The following is a 13,954-nucleotide window of genomic DNA, read 5'->3' on the forward strand; positions in this document are numbered from 1 at the left end:
TAAGTACTAATAAGTAGTAGTAGTACTTACTTCTCTAGTACTACTACTACTCTCGTCGTGTAGAGTATATACTACTACTACTAACTACTACTATATATATATATATATATATATATATATATATATATATATATATACATATAATATATATAATAGTAGTGTATAAATAGAAGCCTTAAAGACTTCGAGAAAAATTGAGGACTTGTTATGTTTAATCTGTTATGATAACTCGATGTATTTTGTTGCATACATTCTTTTATATTCTAATGTGTATTGAAATCCTCTGTCGCCATGTTCTTTGAGAACTGAAAGCTCGCTGCAACAGGTAAGATCGGTTAGAAATCTTCTTCTTTCTCTCTGTCAACATGCATAATGAATGGAAAGAAAGGAAAAATAGTAAAAGATAAAAGAAGAATGATGAGAGAAAAAAATAAATCGATAAATGACGTAAGATTGACAGAATAATATAACAAAAATAAAGTGCAACGCTGAACAATAAGAAAATTGCAGGATCTTATATTCTGAATAAATGGTTTAAATTTAAAGCATTATATGTTACATAATTCATATTCCATAAAATATGATAGGCATTTTCTCAAGACGACATTATAAAGTTACTTATCATATTTTATTGGATTTTAAATATAAAAAAGCAAAAATAAAGATAATGACGTGAATGAATAATTCTATGCCTATAATGAGTAAATGAAGTTTCTAAAGTAAATTATCGATTATAAACTCATTCTGCTTTAATCTAAAAAGCTTACGAGAATTGCAATGTTGTGAACATTATCGTGTCTTTGAATCTTAGAGTTTCATAAATGTTTTTATGCATGTTGAAACTTATAGCTACAGTAAATCTGCTTCGTGTCGACATAGGAGTTGAAACCACCAAGATTTTGTGGTTGTTGGCACGCGACGAATTAACAGTGGCGCTGCGCAACTTATAATGCGCTTCGCGTTCATTGTTTAGATTGCAAATAATTGGCCAGGACAAACTTTCGACTCTATCAACAAGTTCTCAGGATCTCTAAACGTCGTTAATTACACCATAGTCGGCCGAAACTTTTAACCCTGATTCAACGCGCGCTTCATCGATTGGTGGATCCTTAAAAGTTCCTATATTATTTCGCCGCACGTTTCTCGTTTTCAAACTCAGTTTAGATGAATGAACAAAGTAGTAATTACACCGTATATTCGTTAACAGGGCTTAGTAACAAGAACAGTAACAATCGATTTCGTGTTGAATTCAGGAAACAAATGTATGTATACAGACTGTAGAAATACGAACTATTTATTTTTTAAATTTAACAAAAAGGTTAAGTGTGTATATTTTTCTGGGTAAAAAAATGGAGATAAAAATAATGATAAATATAAGATAAATATAAGATTTCTTTATATTAAAAAAAATAGTGGTTGAAATCTAGAGCATTAATTAAAATTATTTAAATTTTAAATCTCTACATATATATATATACAAATTGAACATTTCTTTAGATGTATGAATCAAAATCTGGAATAAGTCATTAAAAGTAACAATAATTCGAAGTATCACCAACAATTTATTTTTATTTATCTTAAAATGAACTAAACTGCTCAATAAAAATAAAACAATTTTTTCTTCAAAATTTGATCATCAAACATAACTTTAAAAATATTCTCTGTAGAAAACTCTCATCTCTTTATTTACGAAAACGACACAATTCAAAATGTGTAATGTTTCTTGTAGAAAGTAATGTTATGATTTGAAAACTTAAGAATAACACAAATAAGTGTTGTTTAACGGATGGATTGTGAAGTTAAATTAGTTTACTTTTGATTAAGTAGTTTTTAACTAACTCATAGTAATAATTAAAACATAACATTTTTTTGAAGTAAGGGAATGTGTCTTTTAGAAAGAGAGAAGTTCATAAACAACATAGAATAATCTGACATAAGTAATTAACAACTCAATTATCTTTATTAGATAACTGAGTATGTTATATCCATACATTTGCAAATAGATGCAATAATTTGTTTGTCTATATCTATGTCATTTATTTTTTTTTGCTGTAATGTCGATGAGCCTTCGACAATGACTCACTGTAAATTCCACCATGAAGCATTGCTCAAGGCTGTAATCCAGATGGATTTGGAAATTCGCAGGAAGCATTGTGGTTCCTCCGAGGAAGGAAGAGCGTTATAACGACTCGCTACGGCATTCCAGGGAGAGAGCATGGTCCATGATGCTGCTAATGCTCTCTCTCCCCTTACCGTGTCGCGCGCGCGCTTCGTAACCGCAAAACCTGCTCGTGTCTCGCATAGGGGTTGAGGGGAGGGGCTCCAAGGGGCATGGGAAGAGGCAGAGCTTAATTACGTACTACCTGGATATGCACGTTGGGTAAATTGCTATTAGTGGTTTCGGAGACACGTTAAAATGGTTACCACAGCAACGGCTTTCATTTCTGTCTCAATGACAAAGGGAACGATGAAGAGTGATGAGCGCTGGCTTTGAGCTGTGGTATCGAGGTGCCGTAGGGTACGTAGGATATTCGTTTACGTTTCAAAGTTTTGCGATATACACATAATTAAAGAAAATGTAATCTAACTAAAGAAAGATAAAAAGAACTTGCTAAGCAAAAAGAAGGATGCTCTGTTTTATTTCAACGGCGAAAAAATGTAGATAAATGATTGTAAAATATGTTTTGCAAAGATACTGTTTAACACATTTATTTTTAATACCTAGAGTGAATATAAAGAGAGAGTGACGCCAATTAGCCGGAAGTGTTCGCCATTTTGTGTTCTATATCTGGAATATCTATTGGATTGGCAAGGAAGGAATTGCGTTTTTTTAGTTTAAAATTGTACAATATCTTCATCAATAATGAATAAAATTTAAAGAGATTTAAACAAAAGGTTTTAAAGTTTGAAATCTCTACTTTTAAAAGCTTATCTTTACATTTTTTAAGTTTATATGAGTTTGGTAAGTTTTACATACTAAAAATTATGAACTGAAAAAGACGGAAAATTTTCTTCTCACTTTGTGGTGCCCAAAACAAGTTTGAAAAAATTTTCGACTACCTATCGTGAAAGCTTGATACTTTCCCTACAAAATCGCTTTCTTTAAATATTCCTACGATTTTTGGTTGCTGAGTTATCGCAGATTAAATGAAAGGATCATTTTGACTTTAATTGCTCATAACTCCGTTATTAAAAATTGTCGTATCGCAATTTCTTTAAAAAAAGAGATTTTTAAAGCTGAAACTTTACTCTATCAAGATATATTTATATTGGTTGATAAGAAAGTAATATTATGGTTTTTATGATAGATGCTTTTTAAAAAAAATGCAATTATTTTCTTGTCAACTCAATATATAACGCAATGCCTCGTCTTAATCTCTTCTCTCTTTAACGTTGTCTTCTTTCTAATTAACAGTAAGGATGTTTAATGTCGGAGTCAATCAACATTAGGCACATGCATTGGCGCCATTTTCTATCTATTCTATTAATTAATACTTGTTCTTTACGAGCCTTTATTAAATATCATGTAATTAAAAAAATTCTCACAATAAAAAAGTGTCACATTAATTAAAATCTTAATTTTTTTTAAAACTACTGTCATAATGAGCTATATATATTTATTATGCATCATATAACATGGTTCAATAATATTAATATAATATTAATATAATATTAATATAGTAATAATATAATATAATAATATTAATATAAATTAAAAATAAATGTTTAGAAAGGCTATGAACCAAATAACAACAATGTAAATATGTAAATATAAGAAATAAATATAATTATTATAATCTAAAGCAAATAACAAATAATAGACATCGTCTCGAGCCCAATCGAGTCATCTTCAATGTAAACATAATTAAATAGAATAAACTAAATTAATATACTTAAAAATTTATCTTATTCTTTTTATCAGTAGACATCGCAACATTGTAATTCTAAAATAATTCTAAATACTGTATTGATGTAATGTTTGTTTTCATTTTTTATAGATTTTAACGAGAATTTTTTAATTTACGATGCTTGTGAATATTTTGCGCATTTTGACACCAATATGAATTTTTATTATTTTGACATCCAACATTTACGCTATATTGTTGTGGACGTAATATCATTCACGATAACAGGATGCGATTTTACAAATAGTCATTTTTTGGTATTATTTTATTAGTTTCATTTAGTTTATCTGTTTTATTTAATTATATTTATATGTAATATTAAAGATGACTCGAGCTCGAAACGACGTCTGTTATTTGTTATTTACTTTAGATCATAATTATATTTGTTTCTTATATTTACACATTGTAGTTACTTGGTTCATAGCCTTTCTAAACATTTATTTTTAATATATTTATTTTTAATATATTTATTATGTTTAATGTTTGTTTGATTTCTACTTTTCAAAAAATTGTAATTAAACACATCTAATATCCTCAAATAGATATTAATAAATCGGAAACCACAGGATTTCTACAAGTAGACTGCCAACTTTGCCTCTATGTTTGAAGATAGCATTGCACACAGCGACATAATATATTTCATAATATATTTCCTTTATTAACACTTATATAAATTCACACGATACTCGCAGACAGAACGCATGCGTATGCTTATGGGAATTAAAACAAGGAAATCTCGGAATCAAATTTATTTCTTTTCATCACATTGAGTCAGCGGTCTATAAGTCTATGCGGAAAACAATCAATAATATACAACACATTGTTAATAATAGTGATTTTAATAAGAGTATACAGAAATATCTCAGGGGAGTAGTTATTTACATAAAAAAAATTGAGTGACTATTTTTAAGTTAACATCTAAATAAAACAATACACTTAAAATTTTCAAGACAGATAATTTATAGGAGTGGTTAGTCTGATTGTATAAACATACATCTAATTTGATGCACAAACATGCAAAGACAAACATTCGAGTAATAAGAAAGAAATATTGAGTTATTGTGTTACCTAATAATGTGTAAATAGTTTTAAGAAAGTATTGCATCTGTGCAATGCACACCTTTGTTCATAATAAATCTCCCTTAGTCAGGATCACGATCTATTAAACCAATGTTCTCGTAGGGGCACGTCTCGAAACTGAGATGATGATTAATAATGGGGGTGGCTGTACTGAACGGTACATTTTTTATCCGCGTTAATACGAGACTACTTTCGTATCGTCGTAACGAGAACGCAGAAGAAGACGGGATGGAAAGAAGGGGGTAGAGCGGGGAAATGGAAAGGGTGAGCCGACAGGGCAATGCATCAGCGGTTAATGAGCAAACTTTAATATTCTCCCGGACTAAAACCCACCCCTTACCACCACCTATCTTCCACCGACCACGAGCCCGGAGCCCCTATGTTCCGGAACTCGAAAGAGGGGAAAGTGCGGAGAGGAGATGGGATGACACGGCGAGCGCGATGCACACGACTGCCATAATTATTGTGCACCGACGGAAGAAGGACGAAACAACAACGAATAAGCGGGATCGGAGAGCTTGGGTTGTTTGACGAAGGAAGAGTTCACGGCACGCAAAGTGGAATGTTCTTTTGAATTCGGCGTCAAAGTCGTCTGCGTTCATTAATTTTAAGGGAGATCCAATTAGAGTGGTCATGTCGCGTTTAGTTGAGCCTTGATTCGTTAAAAAGGGAGCCGATGTCGATAGCTCATATTTTCAAATTAAAATCACGATATACATATAAATAAAGCCCTGCTTCAACTTTGTATCTACGTTTGCTGTATTTCCTTGCTGCTATATGTTTCTATATGTATTTGCTCATATTTATTTTCTTTAAAAAAACAAAGTTTTTCTAAGAAAATTTTTGTTATTATAATTTAAAAATAAAATTTATAATTTTGAGTGGCAAAGTATCGTCTGTTGAAGTTCTGTCTTTGTCGTTTTCTTTATCGTCTAAATATTGAAATATAATTCTTTTATATATTATTCACAAAAAAATGTATATTTTAATTAAATTTTAAATAGTTACGATTCAATTTAAGATTATAACGTAAAAAATAACATGCCGTTGCTGCTCTATGGAGACATACTGAAAAGAGACTGTTTTACTCTTTCCATATCTTTACATCGTACATTCACAAAAAAGGATGTTAAGCTTGAATATGAAGCTTTTTCGCAGGTATCAGCAGGAAATTCTGCAGTGCCACACGAACCAAGGATGTGTTAACGACTTATGAAGGAAGAAATGTGTGGGAGAGAAATTGGAAGAGAAAGAGTGTCTGCTTTGCACAATAGTGATGTATACTGTCTTTTGCAATTACTGATACAGCTTAATGGCGATAGTGCAAGTATATATATATATATATAATAGTGTAGTTTCAATTCGCTTTTATGTAGAAAAGTCCGTGCATAATATCGGAGGTATGATTTCGCAGTGAAATTTCATTATGTCGAATACCAACCGAACGAAATTTTCATTATTTGATTATGAATCCCCTGCGAACATCCGCATTAATTCTGGAAACGTTAACAAGAAGTAATTACCAAATAACATTAATATTGTTTTACATGTAATATCAAGGGATCTTGTCATCAATCGTTAAGACACAACAAAATATAATGCAAAAATAATTTACTACTTCATCAAGGCTTTAATTATTCGCGTATAATATAATTACTGAGAGAGATATAAAATTATTAAAACTTGATATATTTCAAAATACCATTATGTATAATATAATTGTTAACAATGTATACTTCTTCTATGTATCTCTCCCCATTTTTCAACATTTTTTCTATATCATGTTTCATACATGTTTCTACTTCATTCCATGACGTATACGTTATCACACACAGACAGGTCAATGTTCGTGGTGAATGTCGGCTCGGCCAGGTGTGACATCAAGGTCCACTGAGCTAGCATAGATCCCGCGTTAGTCGGCATTTTTCCAAGCGACTTTACGTAAGGGGATTAAAGCGAAATCGAGCTTTAAATTGATAGACAGAGAGAGATAGATAGATAGAGAGAGAGAGAGGGGGGGGGGGGAGGGAGGCAGTGCCATTGATCGGAGTCGGTTTCACTTAAATCGCCGATGATGCATGCTAACTGGCAGTCGCGCCCATTAGTGATCGATCTCCCGAGCGGAGATTGTCTATAGGTTCATACATGACCACGATGCTCGTAATTGGCTTCATCGGCATAACCAGCTGTTGTGTCTGGCGTCTTTCATCATTCAAACGGAACAGCTTGTTCCTTCACAGACTCAGCAAATATATGAAAGTAAGGAGCTAATTATAGCCTATAAATAAAACGACATTTGAGTACGAATTTTCTTTCGCACAGGGAAGATGGTAAAATTATTAAATGTAAAGCCAGTTTACTTAATTGAGGCTCATTTATTCATTAATATTTTTCATTCATTCATATTTATACTTTTACAAAAGATTATGGCTTTTTTTTGTGTAATTACTTATATCTCTATTATATCAGTTTTAAATAGAAAATTCGGAATTACATACATATAAAAAGATTTCTTGCGAGAAACTATATTTTATTTTATTGGGTTAATTTATCAATTTAATTGTATTTAACTTCAAGACATTTCTTTCTGTCTGAAATATAAAATATAAATATGAAATATTAATAATATTGCACTTTTCATACCTTGTATTTGAATTATACAAAAACATTTGCAGTTAATCGTTAATTTGCGAGTTGCATGGCGTACTTCGAGGATAATTTAATTAAAATTATAATGATATATTAACTGATAGAGATCCCTTTACAGTAATACATCAGTGATATCGCGCATATTTTATGTACCTGTACAATGGTCGCATCTAATAATTTATGTATCGTCGACGATGCGTTTTCAGAGAAACGGGTAACCGACATTACATAATTCATTGAATTTATACGAGCAGAATAGCAAACTGTATGGACTATAACGTCATAAATCATGACGGCTTAAAACAAGAAAAATCGAAGAATGACGGCAATGTAATATTTTTCGTCAAGAATGTTTGCAACATAATATAATACTTTTCAATAATCCCAAAGTGTTGTAAATTTACTTAAAATATTCACAATAATATTGGTAATTGGTAGAAAGTTTTACTATAAAAAGATATTTGCATTCGTATTCTTAATTAAAAAGTTTTTATTAATCAGAATTTTTAATCAGAAACTAAATATTTGTTTTTCTTATTTCAATGAATCCATTAAGATGATCCAAATTAATTGATTGAACTAATTGTAATCGCCAGATTATGTTATAAGAAAATTAAGAAAAGTAATTTACTTTAAAATTTAATATATTCTGTGATAATATAACATTAAAGTTGTCCTATTGAAAGTGTTAAATGTAATGCATGCATGTCCCATACGAGGAAATCGCTCCGAGGATTCATTATCGGAGCGGGTTTCGTCGAGGCGGGTTGTGTGGCACCATAGAGACGTGCACGCTCTGCAGAGTGCTGTGCATTATAGATTATTGTTGCCCCCATTGCTACACAATCTACATAGATATATGTTATCCGACCGTCTCGACGTGTTCCATCACGGGCGCATTCGCAGCGGACGTATGCGAGCGCACCTATATACATAGAACTGTTATATAGCCATGTAAGTAACTTTGAATGATGTGCGATCGAAGAAACAAACAAATTTCCTATCTTTTCCTTTCCTATCATTGTATCTGATTTAATACATTATGAGACCCCCATTGCTTTCAATTGCTTTATTTTTACAAAATTAATAATAATTGATTGATTTTATTTCATATCAAATAATTTCTCTTACTTTGCATAACAAGAATGCAATATCTATCCTGATAATTCGATCTCTTAGATCTTGTTTGCGATGGTTCTGTCTACAGACGAAAACGAAGACTTGTAATAAATAATTGGTCCTAATCGTACTGGGAATGGAACTATCCCATCTCGATGAGAAAATATCGTAGTATATCGTTTTAAGAATGCTCGAGAGACCTTCGCTCGACTGATTCGCAGTTGCTATCATTAATTGGCCGGATAGCAATTTCTCCACTGTGATGCAGTCTTTCCATCGATTTTCTTCTTTATAAGAATATAATTTTCGACAAAGACAATACATATTTTATATATGTAAAAAGTTAGTTGTTAAAAAGTAGAACGTTGTTTTATAACGAAATAAAAAAAACTTAATGTAAAGATAGGTCTTTAATTTTTAAACGATTTAAAGTGATTATAGTTACAGTTGTCTGTTTTATGATAGATTATTAATAAATTATTTGTAATCCTAACAATAAGTATATATTTAAAATATTGCATATGAAAAATTAATAATTTATTATACACAGATAAGTAATTGCATATAATAAACTTATAAAATCAAGATTTGTATAATATATGACTATTATTTAACAAAATAATATAAATTGTAATAAGATATTAATTAAAAATGTTATTATGAGGATCAAAAATTAAACATGAAGTATTACTTGCAAAATATCTTGAAAAGAAGTATATACATACATACATAATAAACTATAATAAAAATATTATAATTTTAAACTATATTACATCCAATTTGAAGTATATTAGATCATTCAGAGGTAGCTGTATTAATTAACCAATAAAAATTCAAATACTCGCAAAAATTTTGACCGTTCGTGAGACACGAGAACAGCAATATAAAATTTTCAGTTGCTTTTAATATACGGAGGGAATTCAACAGTGGTGTTTTTTACCAAAATAAAATATTTTTTCAAGCGAGCTCACATGACAGACGATATTGCTATAACTAAAATAACAGCCTTATTTCACACGCAAATTTCCATTTCGGCGAAAACCCCGCGTTCTCGCGTTCTCTCGTGTGATTTACATCTGGCTTGCGACCAACTTCGCTCGTAATTATCCACGTAATTCGACCGATCGAACGATATGCTCTCGAATATCGCGATATCAAGGATCCGCGATTTTGGTATTTATCCTCGTATGCTCATAAATCGCCACGAATTATGTAATGCGTCCTACGCGCGCACAAATACGCCACTATGACGCAATCATTATCGCCATGAATTTTAGAAATAATATTTTTTGTAACCATATTGTAAATTGTTACACTTCGCGATTGCCAATTAAATCATTTGAGTAACGTTAATATAGTAATATCGCTTCAGATATTTTATAGTATGTGCGCTGTACGACATTGTATATGCATACGATGTATACATATACATGTATCATATATATATATATATATATATATATATATATATATATCTGTATACGACGAGGCAATTTACGGATTTTCCCAATGTTCGAAGACATAACCATCATATGTCGCTTTCGATGAATAGTATTTCCACAATATCAAATTACAAGATAGCGTCATATGTAATAGAGAGTTATCGATCAATGGAGGACTAACTATTCGGTGTTCTTTGAATAGGTAAATTTACACTCGTAACGGCGTGAAAACTATTATTCTCATCGAATATTCTTCCATAGATTTTAAATGAAGCGGCAGATTGAATTCTGCGATGATCAGAGTGGTTTCTTTTGTTAAATTTCCATTCTTTTCTGTAGAATACAATACTACGTTTTATGTAATCTTACTCATTGTCTGTGACATCAGTATTGTATTGATTATTTAAAAACTTTTTTATATAAAATTTTAAAATATGTTGTTAAGGTACTTATTTTGTTATTAATTGTACTTAGTTTATTCAAGCATCTTCTTTCTATTTTAAAGATTAAAAATAATTAATTCTAAAATAAGAAACGCCAGGTAATGTAAGAATCCTTAATTTACATTATTTTTCATTAACAATTAATTATTGTAATAATGTAAAATAAAAAGGCATCAAATTTAACTATAAAAACTTAAGGAAATTTGCCAATGTGAGCCAACACAAGATGTTCAGTGTGATAATAATTATTCATGTATTCACACAAACAATATAATTACAGATGTTTTGACATCAATATTGTATCCTTTTCAAAGTGTAAAAAAATATAATCTTCCAGTATACATTGAATTCATTTGATATGTGTTATTAAAAATATAAAATACATCATTAAGCTCCTAAAGACTCCTGTTTTACCGATTAAATCATGTAATTTTTGTAACAAATACTTTTTTTCTCTTTCACCGATTCGAAAATCCTTTTCCAGGATTAAAGTATATGCATTATATATAATACGTGTCTAGGAAGTGGAGTCTATGCCTAGATCGATCAAAACTTTCAAAATTGATTTTTTACCATTTTTTAATGAAACATGATGTCTCAGTTGTCAAATCGTTTGCTTGAAATGAATGCAATAGGAAATAGTGATTCCCAGACACTATAGTTTACACGAACAAACAACGTCGAGTTCTTAGAATTAGACTTAGACGCTTTATCGCGACGAATTTGTCATACGAAAATTGACACGAATGTGCGATCTGCGTGTATTGTAGGTATGTGAGATATTGATGTGACAGTACATAAAGACATATCGATGCGCTGGAAAAACAGCGATCTCTAATGACTTTGTCAGAGTTCGAACTTCACTATAGGCTGTAATTTTAATTTTCCCCTTCTTCGTCTGTCGTATCTCATCGGATACTCAAACTAAGAAAGTCACTATAATAGAAATTAAAAAATAAGATCGTAACAAAGAACATTAACTTAAAACCAAATTAATAATTGTATACTGACTACTACTTACTTGAGAAACAGATTAAAGATGTTCTGTACAATATAATAAGAGAACGATCTGAATACGTTGCGTTTCAATTTGCTTATGAGGTCAATAACAAATTCGTTTGTTTATCAGAAATAAAATTATCAAGTAAGTGGAAAAAAATAGCACTCATCCACAAACAATGTTATGATGAACGGATTCAATAGATCTGTATCGTTCTATACAATTAAAGCATTTCTCTGTTTTTTAATATAAATTGCTTCTGAAATAATTAATTATTGATTACAAAATATTATCTTATTCAGTTTGAACTATAAGTAATATAACGATAAACATGAAGGTACAAGATACAACCTGTAATTCTCTTTGCTCAAAAGGACTTCACTGTTTACCATTTACTGTTAATGTAAACGTGGGACCAACCATATGTTACTTCTGTATCCTAGCCAAAATAATTATGGTCACTCATGGGTTACTGCCCTGGCCACAGCAAAAGACCACGAGCAGGGATGACCTCAAGTTTCACCCATATAACGGAATACGCAACTCGAAGAAATATCAAACTTTGCGAACTTCATATCCCGCATCAATACTGAATTATGTGATGCTCGTGATTCGAATCTTTCTCTCTATCTCAACTGAATTTTGTTATCTCGATTTCAAGCAACTACATTCACATCTCTATTCAGCAAATGATATTTAAATTATCAGACAAACAGATAAACAGAACAGATAAACAGAATAAAGAGGAAAAAGAGAAAAAAAATTATTGATCAAAATAATATTAAAAAATAATCGAATGTAATTTTAAATTTACAGAAATCCGAACATTATCGACCATCATGGGAGAAACGAGACGCTTTTGCCAGCTAGTAGAGAAAAGAGTCGATTTCGCAGTTTGTCCTGGGAACAATACGATCCAGTACATCAAAAATATTTAGAAATTGGTAAGTAATATTATATGGTAGCATATATTTTGTGATATTTGATACGAATAGATGAATGTTTTAAATATCAAACTATTATTGTGAGATAGAAATAAATTTTACAAATTAATAACAACAAAATTTCTTATCTTCGATTTTTATTTTTTAAAGTATCTGAAAATATATAAATAACATAAAATAAAATAGTATTTTATTACACTAAATATATCGGCGTTACATTTCATATCAAATTTTCAAATATCTATGCTACTTTATATTATTTATATTGTGAAGTAATGCAAGTAAAATGTTCAGAATTAAAGTAAAGAGAGAAACGAACGTACAATTAATCCCAGTAAAAAAAAACTTCTAATTGTCATTGCACTAATGCAACGGATTATCTCTTGCGAACGTCCAGAATGAACGAAACATGTTAATTTCTCTTTCTCGTTTTTACATAAAAAAATATTGAATGTAAATGGGTAGAAAAACAAAAATACTTTTTGAGCAAATATCGAGACCATAGTCAAATGATTCATTTCAAGAGTAGCCACTCAACGTTCGATTAGTCTTCACTTATCCGTGCATGAAGAAAACGCGCTGGCTGCCGATTTAGCTCGAATTAGAACGGGTCAGATCCCGAGCGAGCTTTCATCGTTTCGTACGTGAAGAAAGAAAAGGCGGGAGATGAAGTGTCGCGCCAGGAACATGGCTTGCCACTCGTGTGTAGCTATTCGAGCTCAGGAAAGAGCGGCTGGAGACTTTCCGCGAAGTCATTTTTATTGTGAGGACTGTGCTCGAGCACGTCGTAGATGACGCGAAATGAGCCCTTTGACCTGAAAAAGCCTGTGGCTTATTCTGTAGGCTATCCATTTACGTGTCCGCGAAAAATCGGACGCCCGCACTAATTACTTTTCCAACGTCACTATACTAATATCAACGGTATAAGGTAAAAAGATATTATATAGAGTGTCACTAAATTTACTTGAATAAGCGTGATTTTTTAAATTATTTTTATCAAGAAAAGCTTTTCATGAAAAAATTGTATTCTATATTTTTTAATTTTTTTATAAGTTTTTTACTTCATTTTTTTGTGTTCTTTTCAATTGTATAGAAGGTATACTGTACACTGAAAAAAAAATATAGTCAATTTTAATAAATATTTCGTTGAATACTGCCAACTAAACATATTTATTAAATATTTATTAAATATAAAGATATATTTATTTGATACGAGAAATGTTAATTTGATTTAACAATCATTTTTTTTATTGAACAAATATTTATTTACTGTCAGTAATTGTTTAGTTGGCAGTATTGAACTAAATATTTATTAAAATTAACTATATTTTTTTTTCAGTGTATATATATATATATATATATATAGTATACC

The 13,954-nt window shown here is 30.6% G+C and overlaps 1 protein-coding gene across 1 annotated transcript in view; it reads left to right on the plus strand.

Annotated features, from left to right (window-relative positions):
* LOC105621912 (neuroligin-3) overlaps positions 1–13,954 on the plus strand; it is a 95,893-nt gene that overhangs the window by 41,345 nt on the left and 40,594 nt on the right. Inside the window, exon 6 of the mRNA XM_012203349.1 lies at positions 12,455–12,582. Within this exon, the coding sequence (XP_012058739.1) occupies positions 12,455–12,582 (128 nt within the window). The remainder of the gene's footprint in view (positions 1–12,454; positions 12,583–13,954) is intronic.

Source organism: Atta cephalotes (genome assembly GCF_000143395.1).
Source record: "Atta cephalotes unplaced genomic scaffold scaffold00038, whole genome shotgun sequence".
Classification (NCBI taxonomy): Eukaryota; Metazoa; Arthropoda; class Insecta; order Hymenoptera; family Formicidae; genus Atta; species Atta cephalotes.